Source organism: Poecilia mexicana, unplaced genomic scaffold, assembly GCF_051168715.1.
Source record: "Poecilia mexicana isolate PSO_F unplaced genomic scaffold, ASM5116871v1 scaffold_17, whole genome shotgun sequence".
NCBI lineage: Eukaryota > Metazoa > Chordata > Actinopteri > Cyprinodontiformes > Poeciliidae > Poecilia > Poecilia mexicana.
The window spans coordinates 5,794,680-5,807,749 of record NW_028263386.1 but is presented as its reverse complement, the minus strand read 5'-3'; the positions used below and the strand labels follow the sequence as shown (position 1 = coordinate 5,807,749).

Here is a 13,070-nt window from a genome sequence, read left to right as displayed (position 1 = left end):
TTATCTTATTTTCAAGTATATTATGTGTGTTTATTGTCGTTAGTGTCACAGACTAACGGGGAGGTTCCGGTTCGGGCTTTTAGCTTCCGAAGCCTGACGGAGCTCAACAAGCCTCATAGCTTAACAGTAGCGCAGCTCTGGTGTCAGAGATCTGGTTCAGCTGTTCAGGTTCAAAGTTGCTGCTTTTAGAAAAATATGACCGTGTTGCTTCATGTCTCCGTGTTATTTCGTTTTATTACCTTTGCATGTTTCTTGTGAAGAGCTCAGATAGGACGGTGTTTACAGCAGGATGTACAGGCGGATCAGTCGCTCGGCTGTCTGGCTCTGGTCTGCTCTCTCGTTCCCATAAACTCTTTCAGGCTGAATATAGAAGTGATTCCATGGAAATAACTCAGGGAGGCTCCTTTATTTACCATCCGTGTCCCCGGTAGTTTTAGGCTGATCCGGAGTGAAGTGAAGGCTGCAAACTTTGCTGTGCGGCATTAGCTGGTAGCGACAGATATTTACAAGCCATCTTCTTAATTCAGGATCGCTTGGAAATTAACGAAAACTTAAAAGCCCATTATATTAGGAAGACAACAATGCTAATAGTATTGTTTTTTTGCATCTGAAATACGACTTAGTCTTTTCTACCAGTCATGGTAACTCAAAGCGGAAAAAAGTGAGCCGCATTAGCTCCTGGAGATGTGACGTCAACGCCTTAGGTGCAAAGAGCCCATTCTTTCCCCATAAAAAACGTCACAAACTTGCACGCTAATGCTGCTTCCACCGCCGGCCCTCCTCTCCAACATGGAGCTCCAGATATTCAGTGTCAGAACACATTTTTAAAACCTTCATAGGCTTAGAAGAATAAAATGAATACAACAACTATGATAATATAGAAATTGGAATAGTTTTATACTTGAAATACTGGTTTTTAATTGCTTAAAAATAGAGCAATGATCTAGGTTCTGTTGAACTACAACTTAAAATTTTGTTTTTAATTGATTGTACTAAAAGTCTATTGATTCAAGTTTCTAATCGACTACAACTATGCCTGTCTAATATTTTAAATTTTTACTAGCTCCTCTTGTAGGATCTGGGTTTGCAACATTAATATAGTTAATGTAAAGAAAGCCTTTCACCTCTATAATTTCACTTCTTTACCTTTATTACTCCCTCTGTTTGTTTTCTGATCATGTAAAAGCGGGCCATATGGGGATTAAAACTGTGCAACAGACCCACTTTAATTAAAGTGTCATGTTTCTCCAATTTTGCTGATGGTTATTTTAATTTACAGCCGCATGTTGTAATGAAGTTTTCAGTCAGTCAGGAGGAATGACGCACGTGAACACACGATCGACTGGAAAACAATATCCTGTTGTAGTTACAGCATGTTGGTGTCAAGTTTTATTGCTTACCATCCCTGAGGAGGGTTCTCATGTTCAAGTGGACCAGATGTTTCTCTTAGCAGAAGCATTTTTTGATGCATTTTTTGGAGATCATCAGTTTGTTTGGAGGTTAAGTGGGTTGAAATTAAATTTCTGGTTCTTTTCCTGTCCAACATGAACATAGACAGTAAGTCGTCTGGTATGTGTAAACAGAATCTGGTTCTGTTTTGAGATTAGAAATTTTTTCCTGCCTGAATAATTGATCAGAATTAAATTGCAAATACGCTAAAGTTCAGCTGCATTGAAGCAAAACTTAAAAAACAGGAAATCAATTTTCTCCATATGTTTCAAAAATATGCTTAAAGTTAAATTGGAGACCGACGATTTGCCTAACATTTCCTGTTTTATCTAGTTTTCACCCTACGATGTTTTTTTTTTTTTGTTTTTTTTTAAGCAGTTATGAGGCACGTGGTGACAAAATCTTAAACTGCTGCTGCGGAAGTCACTCAACAGGTCGTTGCTAGGTAACCGAAGTTGGAGGGAACTTGAAACTGCTTGTTACTCAACAGGTCGTTGCTAGGTAACCGAAGTTGGAGGGAACTTGAAACTGCTTGTTACTCAGCAGGTCGTTGCTAGGTAACCAAGGAATTGTCTTGAGTTTCTGGGTCAGAGTTCAGCTTGAATTCTATATATTGAATATTCTATCACATTTGCGTGTTGTGTGAACTTTGCCTTTCTGATTTGACAATAAATTGTTACCTCAGTTATGTCTGCATCACTCTTCAATAAAATGACAAATTTTTAAAGCAAATAGAAGTTTTATATGTAATTCAGACATGAACGAGCCTCACCTTCATTTTAGATGGTGTTGGATCTTAAAGTTACTTATCACCGGTCCATTTAGAGAATGTTCCCCTCTATCATCTCCGTCAGGTTCTTCCACTAAGGACGTTGGACCTTCACTGGGTCTCAAGAAGTCCAGCTCTCTAGAGAGCCTCCAGACGGCGGTAGCAGAGGTCACCCTCAACGGTGACCTCCCGTTCCACCGGCCACGCCCTCGCATCATCAGGGGGCGGGGCTGCAACGAGAGCTTCCGGGCCGCCATCGACAAATCCTACGACCGGCCAGCCGCCTTGGAGGACGACGACGAGGGCATGGAGACTTGTAAGATGTCAAATAATCAATTTAATATTTGAACTCTTGTTGCAGGTATGATCCACCAAAGCAGAAGTCTGAGTTTCCCCGGACGTTTCCTGACTTATGAAATGATTTAACTCTCAATCAGTTGTTTTTTGCTGTGTGGAGCCACGTAACACTAATTAATTAATGCGTCGACCACTAATATCTGTTTACTGCATGGGAGTGGCGCCATTTTGACTAATGGCTAATATCTGGAAGTGTTGATGCTTTCGGCTGTGGCTTTTTAATCAATCAGGTTTGTAACCTTTATGAAAATCAAAGACATTTCTCTGTTAGCTGGGACAGGTTTTTATTTAACAGGTTTATTTTAAAGGAAAAATGCAGCAGATTTAGCTCCAGAGGAGGATTTTTACTTGTAGGTTGATGTATGAAGATTTATTTCTGTTTGACGCTCTTGCATCCAGACACATCACAAAATATATGGAACTCAGTGAAGTATTTGCCCATTACACATTTATTTACTTCACCAAACTGTTGATCAGACAAAATTTTTAGATTTTTTTAATTCTTCATGAAGTGGACAATACATATTAATCAACATGAATCCATCACGTAAATATGCCAGATTTAGTCCTCCAGCAGGTTCATGGAAATAATTAAAAGTATGATAAACATACATAAAAACAAACATGGCCTATGATTTATGACAGATTTCAAAGTATAACTTAAAGTAGTGTAATTTACAGTAAACATTCATAATAAAAAAAACAAGACATAACTGTTTAGAAAAAAAGAATATAAAAACACTAACATAACCCAAGTAAACAAAATATTCAAATCTCAGAAATGTACCATCAAAAAGTATTTTAATTGGAAATGGTGCTTAATGTTTAATTAAAAAGCGATTTGTTGAGTTAAATTAATGTACCTGTGATTAGCTGGATTAAAAGTCCCGCCACTAGCAAAAACAAATAAAACTAAACTATCTAGTCAAAGTCATGTTTATTCTCAAAAACCCTCCAATTGGACTGAATTAAACCGTAATTTAACTTTTTCCTTTACAAATCATGTTGGTTTTGGAAATATATTTTTTTTTTACCCAAAATTAGCATCTCGTATTTACTCAAGTTATCTTAAACTTTAGTATTTGCTAGTTGATCTGAAATATTAAATGGGACAAAGAAGCAAAAAATTGACGAAATCTGTAAGAAGTTAAACAGAAATTACTATTTTCTTTACCAACAGAAGGTAATTTATTGCTTCTCCTTATTTTCCCAGCGTCTAATTCACTGGTGGAAAGTAACTAAAGGCAACAAAAGACTGACATTTTTAAATCTTGTAATTAAATATATAAAAAAAAACAACTAAATATTTCACACATTTTTTAATAAAATAAAGTGCGATTTCCATAGAAAAGGGAACTGTAAGTTACTAAATATATGTAACATAAAATCCAGTTATTTGAATCTAGTTTAAAAAAACAACTATATCTTAAATGTCAATGGTTTATCTATTTGGATTTGTTTGTGTTTATTCTCAGCATCACGATATGGGTCGCTCATTTGTCACAAACATTTGCTTTATTTAGAGGCGTAAAGTAAAACCCACTGACAGTTTGTGATTCTGTTTGCTACAAAATTTATTTAACAAGTAATTTTACATTTAGGGGACTTTATTTGGCAATGGCAGCAAAAATTTCACTAAAAGGTGTTTTTTAAGTGCATCAACCTTGAATTTTGAGGTGAAAAAACACATTTTTACCATTTTTGTATTTTGGTTAAGGGCCAGATAAAAATCACTTCGAGTGCCACAAATGGCCCACGGACCACAGTTTGGACACCCCTAGTCTATTGGCCTCCATTTAAATGTAAATAAGAACTCTTCCATCATGGACATGTATTTTGGTTTAATCAGAAACCTAACGACATTTACAGAACCTACAAATTAAGGTTAAAATAAGGTTTTCTGCTTTTTTCTGTTTCCAAATCGTCTCCATGTTTGTTTCTCTGCAGTGGAGGAAGACACGGAGGAGAGTTCCCGATCTGGGAGAGACTCCGTCTCCACCATGGCGGACCAGACGCCGCTGTCCGCCGGCCCCGAAAAGCCCCTGGTCAACGGCACCAACCGCACCAAGGAGGAGAAGAAGAAGGACAAAGACAAACCAGGGAAGGAGAAGAAGAAACAAGATGGAGGGAAGGAAAAGGACAAAGAGAAGGGAAAACCAAAGAAAGGAATGTTGAAGGGACTTGGAGACATGTTCAGGTAAAAACAGGATTCAGATCATTGTAAAGCTGAGAGCCACATTATGCATCAATACAATATTGATCAATATCTTCATGACGGCATTATCGATCGAGAGCTTAGACGTTCAGGTGCATCTCCAAAAATTAGAATATCACCAAAAAAACTCTGTTTTAGATTAATTTCATCAGACATTAATTTTTTTATTTATTCAGTGCCATACTAAGTAGACAACATTTTAAACTTTCAATTTAAAGCTTAAAAATAATACTCAGAATAATAACTTTAAATTCATATCAGAATTGTAAAGGTATATTACACTTAATTTAACATTCGCCAAGTCCTTAATTTTATTTTACAATAAATCAAGTCTTGGAAGAAAAATTTAAATTAATGGGAACAAATTCTGTATTTTGACAGAAAAATTTTGTTGAAGATCTGATTAGAAGTTTTTGGAGGTTGTCTGTTATTGGACGACATTAGACCAGGTTTTTTCTTGAGTAAATGATTTGTGGGTCAAAGTTAAACACTTAAAAATCCTCTGATCAGGATCAGAACATGGACTAAAGGTGGCTGAAAATGCGGCCAACGTCGAATTGAAAAGTCTGAAATGTTTAGCAAGACGACTTCAGCACCTATTTGGAAACATAAGAGTTTTTTTTTTTTTACAGAATATTCTCCACAAGAACAAATAAATTAGTTTTCACCTGGAACTGCAGGAACAAGACGACTTCATTTTCTTCTTGTGCCTGTAGTTTGGGAGTTCTTGCAGAACTACTACTTCTGTGGCGTCTTACAGAAAATGAATTAGGCTTATTATAACAGAACTGGAAGTTAATATCTTTCCTTTCAGACTGAAGTCTTCCTGCACCACAGGAGCGATGTGCATTGTTAAAACATGGTCTCATTTCTGGCCCCATTAAGAGTCAATTAGTGCGTCTGTTTGATCCTTATCCAGGTTTACTGGCAGCGCCGGCTGATGTGAGATATGTTTAATCCATCTGTGGAGAGTCTGGATTCAATTAAATTATCATTATGCAGCACAGAGTTGTGCAGCAGAATTACAGATGTAATAACAACACAACTAACCAAGTTATTGGCATCCAGCTGTTCTGTTTCACCTATAGGATGGTTCATAGTATTTATTCAGTTTCTCTTCATTGCCTGTCAGAATGAGTTCCACCGTCCAGCAACGTTAGGATGCATCAAACCTGAAACAAAAGGCTGATTTATCTCTTTGAAACGTCTGTCTTTTTCTATAACTTTGTTGTTAATCATTCTATGGAGCTAAATTGGGCCCATAAAGTTTAACAATTGAAACTGAAAAAAAAAATTAGAAATTTTAAACTGGAAAATCGTTTTGAAAGTAAAGAAAATGTTTGAAACTGAAAAAAAAAATTAAACTGAAAAATATTCAAAACAACTTTCCAAATTCAATGTTTTTATGGCACAATCAAGTAACTTCTATAAAAAGGCTAAATACATCAAATTTGACTTCATAATTTAATGCCTTAAAATTGGGCCTCTGTCTCTTTAAAAATTCCTGCTCTTTCTGAATCTCCACCTTCAGGAAGTCACAATATGGCTCCTCTTTTAACCCTTTAACAGCATTTTTACCAGTGTTGCACTGAGAAATGGCTCCCATAACGAGTGCAGCAGCTCCACCAGGTGTTTGCTAATCACTGCTGGCTAGTCTGAAGGAGCCTCATTGTTGAAGGCAAGGCTTGGTCCACCCACATGTTTTGCACAACTTAATGGTTGCCATGGAGATCGAAGGATTTCTCAAACATTCATGAAATAATCAAATATACACTCCAGGTTTGTTTTTGATGAGGGGATAACATAAAAAAGTCGATTTAAAATATTACTGCCACTTTAAGACAAATACTTGGTGTGTTTCAAAGAGACATTAACAAACGAGGATGACGTTTGGTTTAGCAGAAAAAGGGGGGAAAGTACACGTCGGATTCTGTGGCGGCTTGTCGCGGTGAAACGGTGTGTTGATGTGAGCGCCGTCCCAAACCACAGAGGTTTGGACGTGAAGGCAACAAAGTCCGTGTGTTTTTCAGAAAGTGTCGCTCTGCAGAGCGGGGCGATCCCAGGAGAGCTTTCGGTTTCGGTGCAGGAGCCGGGTGGGCACAGGGTGAGGAAGCGGCCTTTGATGTGAGGCGGCGGCGTGTTTGAGGACACGTCAGGCGCTGCGTGATCAGCCTGACCCTCTCATGTCTCTGAGGCCTCGCTCTCAGTCCCAATCAAAGCATCATTACCATCAACGCCTGCCAGCAGCGCCGCCTGCCAACTTTCTCTCTGATCGTCTCTTGGACTCAGAAGCTGCACCCGGTCTGTCGGCTTGGCATCTGCTGGGACGCTTGTTGCCCAGAAATCCGAGGGCTGCACTAATTTAACGGCGTACTCTGTGTTTGTGTGCGTCTTAAACAAGCGAACAAGCCTGAAACTGCACAGTTACAATCTTCGTGCGCGCGCAGCTTGTTTGTGTTGCCGTTTGCTGTCAGCTGACGGGTTTTCCGCTCAGATTTGTTCTGGGTGAAGGGACTCTGATGCATCATGCTCTGATCTTCACAGTCTTAGCTGCAGTTGATGTTGTGTTCATTGTAATCTGTTGCATGTTGCACCAGCTGTGTCTACAAAATAAGACGTGGCGTGCAGCCAAAGGAGAAGATGCCACACGAGGAACGCGTTTAAAGAGCAGCAGGTTCTGACTGGGAGGGGATTTAGCTTTGGGATCTACTGAAGCTACAGACTCTAAATGAATTAACTATTAAAGATTGTCAAAATTTGTATCTAGAATCTGTTTTTGTTTAGCACCACATTGAGTTGCTGGAATATTTATTTTTAGACCCAACATGCAGAAAATTGGGAATATAAATGTAACAAATTTCTTTTCATTTCTTTAGCCAATGCTTTGTAACTTTTAGAAAGAATATATGTTTTATTCATTTGTTAAAACTGCCATTATGCTATTATTTGGCAGACTAATTTGAAAATTTACCGTTTTATAGCTATATACTCTCTGCTCCATGCTGGGCAAATACACGTCACATTTCCAGCTTTTTCTACCAACAACACAAAAGTTTAAGCCAAACTTATTGTCCCATTTGTTTTGCTTCTTTGAGCAAAACTTCATCAAAGGGTTTTGTTTTTCCTTTTTTTTCTTACTAATTATTGCTTTTCTCAGGAAAACTTTTTTTTTTTTGCAGCTCTGTAATGCCACAAATCCTTTCCCACTGCAGATTTCTTTTAGCTTTTTCTCCTAATGAAGGGATTATTAGTGACACTCAGGCGTTCGGCTGAATTGAATCAGAACCCCTGACATTTTAAAGTGATCGTTTAAAACCGCAGAACCACCGTCAAAGACTCCGTATCGATCACGTCGGGCTCAGCGCCGCCGCCGGCCTCACCGTGCTTTGAATACAAGATCGTTAAATTCCCTTGTGTCGTGGTTGATATTCTTTCTCCTCTGCAAAGTTTTCCACTGCTGTCATAAATCTTAGTCTGCATGCCATTGCGAGTGCGTGCGTGTGCGTGTGCGTGTGTGTTTGTGTATGACGAGGCTGTTTTTAATGGGCTGTTAATGAAAGTTAGTGGTGTGGGGAGAGAACGTGTCAGCCATGTGGAGCTGTGATAGATCACTCCTGCTCTTAGCATTAACTTCAGGCTGTCAGTCTGAGCGTTTCAGGCGGCTGCGGTCACATTAATCAGGCGCTGGAACATCACTCCATCAGTTTTCCTCACACCTCCTATCTCCCTGCTTTGCTTAGTTTCTCCCTCTGGTTCCTGCCTGTTTGGGTTTCCACCTGTCGCAGGGAAATTTCACCTCATTTTCTCCTTTGATCGGTCTGGTCTGATGGATTTGAACCTCCAGAGCCACAAAAAGATGGTTACAAAGTCAGCCTTCTACCACCTGAAGAACATTTCATACATGTTTATCTTTAGTTGCATTGATTTCTGCAGCAGCGTTTTCACAGTTTTCATTTGAAATAAGACAAAGCTAACAAGTAACAGTTCAGCAAGATATAGGTGCTTGTTTTAAGGGGCTAGGGGTTAATTGATATTGATAAAACGTACCAGTTCCACTGACGGATTATTCCACTTGTAACTTGGGGGAAAAAGTTCTTCTTCTGACTTTTTAACTTTTGACCATTTTTTCCATCTGGAACCATTAGTTTCTTTTTTGTTTTTATACGACTTGACGATTATTTGGTTGTTCCACATTTAAAACGTACAGAAAAAAAACTTCTTCTTTCTGCTACGCAAACATACAACCTGAAAAGGAACGTCATAAATTTCACAAAAATATGATTTAGTTCTGATCAGTTAGGAAGTTTCTATCCACCAACTTCTTGTGTTTTATAGCAGCTCAGAAATCTTATCCCAGATGTTCTTTGAGACATTTTTGGTTTTGCTCATGGATGGAAAAATGATCCAGTGAAAATCAGATCAGCAGTTTGTGAACCAGTTGGTGGATCTGTTTGGGAACCAAAAGTTTCTGCTGATTTTAAGTGGATTCAGCTTCTTTACTGTCACTTTGTGACACTCAAATCGGTATTCAGCTTTTGTTTTTATTTATTTTTTTTTTTTTTAGATTTTTGGTTTGTATTTTATTTTTTGCAGCAAGAAAAAAACATCATATTAAAACGTGTTGATTTTTGTTTTTAAGTGGAAAAACCTGTAAAGAACTGGTTTTATTTTTCAGTTTTTGTGTTCTTCAGCAGTAAAATGATGCTTGTTAACCATCCCGGCTTCATTATAAACAAAGCTTTCCAGTTCCAGTATATAAAAATCGAAACCCCTGAGGGACATTGATTAGTTTGTAAAAATAAAGATGAATAATACAGACATTTTCTTCACTTTTTTTTCTTTATTAAAAATGATTTTCTTCTGTAATTATATGTTTCTTTGTGTTTTGTATGTCTTCTTTCTTCAGCTTTGGTACTTTTAACACGGCGTCTCTTTCTGCAGATTTGTTTGCTTGTTTTGTTGGTTTTTCACATTTTGTCATTGATTTGTTTTGCTTTCGTTTTTCTTTCTTGTGCATTGATTTTCTCACAGACGGGACTTCGACTTTCTCAACATTTCTCCCTATTTTCCTCTTGTCTTTATAACTAATTCAGGTCGTCTGTGTTCTCTCTCTTTAATCCTCAGACGCTCTTATGGTTGGGGGACTAACATCGCATGCTTTTCTTTTGATCCTGAGACTTTGGGCTCCGTCTTTACACACAGGAGCCTCACTTAAGGGCGCCCCTGTTCTCCTTAGTTTGGCTTTATTCTTATTTTTGATTCAGGGAAGAAAAAATCTCTTCTTTCTCTGCCTCTGCCTTCTCTCATTAATTCACATGCAGCCGTTTGGTTTCTATCTCCGTTGTTACTTTGGAAGTCGTAGATATTCTCAGCGGACCAGTTTCCCTGTGAATAATCACACAGGTTCATTGTGGAAGCGAGTTCAGTGCCAAAGTCATTTCTTCAACAGGCTGCAGCTTTATACCGGGTCAATCAAGCTGAAATATCTCTGCAAAGGCTCCTATTTCATTAGGCATCGCTCCCTCCCCATGAATATAATTACTGCGTCCGCTCCGCAACTTTAAACGAGCTGAATTGGGTCTGAACTCATGAGAAGAACTTTTTAAATGCTTCATTTTGAGAGACTGATTCGGTGAAAAGTCGCCGCTCTGCAGAGATTCAGTCGCATTTTCAGTCAGATTGCTGCAATTTGGCTCAAGGGGATTTTATGTTTCCGTCTCTGTGGGTCAGAGTTGGGTAGTAACTAGTTACATTTACTCAGTTACTTTTACTTGAGCAACTCTTTTGAATAAAAAATACTTTTAGGAGTATTTTTACTGTACTTTGAGTAATTTTATTATGAAGTATTTTTACTCTGACTTGAGTAAAACTGCTGGATTTTCTTCCCTCTGAATGAAAAACAAACATTTTTAAATCAAACCAGACTCAGACACAAACCTGCAGTTTCTGTTAAAGTTTCATCAGTTTTTTATCGAAAGAAACTGATTTGGGGAAAAAAAAAATATTTTGCTGTTTTTTTACTTATATTAATTATTGTCATTTTGGTCTGATGTGATTTTTAAATGACTGATAATTGATCAGTTATTCAGTACTCGAGTAGAGTTTTTACCAAATACTTTTTTACTCGAGTAATTTCTTGGACGACCATTTTTTACCTTTACTTGAATAAAAATGTGTTGAAGTAGTGATACTCTTACTTGAGTATAATTTTTTGGTACTTTGCCCATCTCTCAATATTCAGTCTGGAAAGTCAGGGAATTTGATCAGAGCATTTTCCAGGTTTGGATAAGTACTGAAAGAGCGACTAAGATGGAAATGCATTGAATTTGAGAGTTAAAATAAAACATTTCTGTCTATTTTTTCCTTATTAAATTCTTAAAAATGCCTCCATAACTTCTTGCATCCATTTTCATGTAGTTCCACCTTCGATTAAATCTACTGAGCCAGTAAATTACCCACTTTAATTAAACACTCACGTTTGGTGCTCCAGGTTTGGGAAATACCGAAAAGATGAGCGGCCAGCGGAGAAGATGGACCGGAAAGGATCGAGCAAGTGGAGGTCCGAGGAGACCCAGGTTTCTGATGAGGAAACGATGAAGATGAGGATGGAGCAGGAGAGGTGAAGAAAACTTTTATTATTCCTGTTAAATACCTGGAAATCCCTTGAACCTGCTTATATGATTGGAGTTTTATGTGTACCTGAACTAAATTGTATGTAAACGGACTTTTCCCCAGTTTTCACATGAAAGCATATATACGGATTTTTATGACTGACAGGAAAAATCCATCCAGTTTCATTCAAAGTGACATAAAAGGATCAAACTGGGATTGAGTTGAATTTCTGCTCCAGTTGAAGTAAAAATCTGTTTTTTTGACGAATGAGAAATATTTCCTCTGTCTGAAGTTAAACCAAACTCCTCTTGTTTTATCAGAATTGTTTGTAAATGCTGAATACCTTAGCAGGAACAATTTTTATTGATTATTTTTCATGCATTTGGTCAACAGGAAGGATAATCATCAAACCTATTGGGCTCAAACTTCCACGTCTGTTCAAACTTTTAATAAGATGTAAATACTAATAAGTCTCACTATTCGGATCCAGGATGGTAAATCTGAAATGCCAGCCGGGCGCCGGGCCAGTTTGTTTTGTTTTGTTTTGTTTTCGGGGGGGAGGGCAGCAGTTTATAAATGCCAAGACCATTACGGCTCTGTCAGCTAATTAATTCCCATGCACTGCTTGAAGGGCAGGAGTCATTAAAGCCCATGTTTATACAACATCTCATGTTGTAAAAAGTCTGGTTTGTATTCTGTCTTTATGCCTGCAGTGCTGACAGTCGCATAATACAACAATGCAGTCTTTAGTTTTAATTCAACGCAAATGCCACAGCTGATGTTTTGGGTTGTTTAAAGTTCACAGCAGGTCTTTCATGTGGTTATCCGCCATTACGGTTTTGGTTTTATACTCTGAATTAAGAGTTAGATGATGGACCTGGTGCCGTTTTATCTCATGGTAGCTGCAGCTGATCAGGTTTTATTTAAAAATAAATCTTGTCACATACTTGAACTGGTTTAATCCTTGACCTTTGAACCAAATAGCTGCTTTTTAAAGCCAAACATCCAACATTAAACGGTGATATTAGGGGTAAATGGCTGCTGTAAAGTGGCTCTATCTGGTGGATTGTTCTGAATCAGAGGAAAAACACAAAATATTACCAAGTAGTTTCTAGTCCTAACATATTGAAATAAGACGAAACTAAATTACAAATAACTTTTCAGCAAGAAAAAGCTTATTTTTAGTCAATAAACTTAATATTTGCAAACTCAGCAAAAATGCAAACTGAACACGTTTTTTTTTTCCACTGCAAAAACACAAAATCGTTTTTAGTGCCAATATCTTAGTCAAGTTGAAATGAGTCAAAACCAACTTACAAGGAGTTTGTTTTGAGTTAATACTTTATTATTGTTGATTTTAAAAAAAGTACTAATTCCACTGGTAAATTATTTTACAAAACATTTTTCCTTTGTTATAAGTGAAATAATCTGCACCTTTTCCAACAATATTAAGGAATTATTAACTTAAATTATTAAGCTCTTACATCTTGCTGAAAAGTTGCTTGTAATTTAGTTTTGTCTTGTTTCAAAAGTACAAAGATCGTTTCTTTAGATAAATCCTAAAAATTTGCATAAGAAAGTTTTCTCCTTGCTTTTATTTTGAAGGCGTTCATTTTCTAAAAATACGTTACAATACAAAAATGACAAAAGCTACAAAGGATCACTAAT

At 37.4% G+C, this 13,070-nt stretch overlaps 1 protein-coding gene across 6 annotated transcripts in view; it reads left to right on the top strand.

Moving 5' to 3' along the window:
* Positions 1–13,070, top strand: part of LOC106929164 (partitioning defective 3 homolog) — a 254,421-nt gene that overhangs the window by 173,705 nt on the left and 67,646 nt on the right. For all 6 annotated transcript variants that reach the window (XM_088014942.1, XM_088014938.1, XM_088014939.1 and 3 more), the window contains 3 exons: positions 2,304–2,534; positions 4,523–4,772; positions 11,281–11,409. In XM_088014942.1, coding sequence (XP_087871068.1) covers positions 2,304–2,534; positions 4,523–4,772; positions 11,281–11,409 — 610 coding nt within the window. The remainder of the gene's footprint in view (positions 1–2,303; positions 2,535–4,522; positions 4,773–11,280; positions 11,410–13,070) is intronic.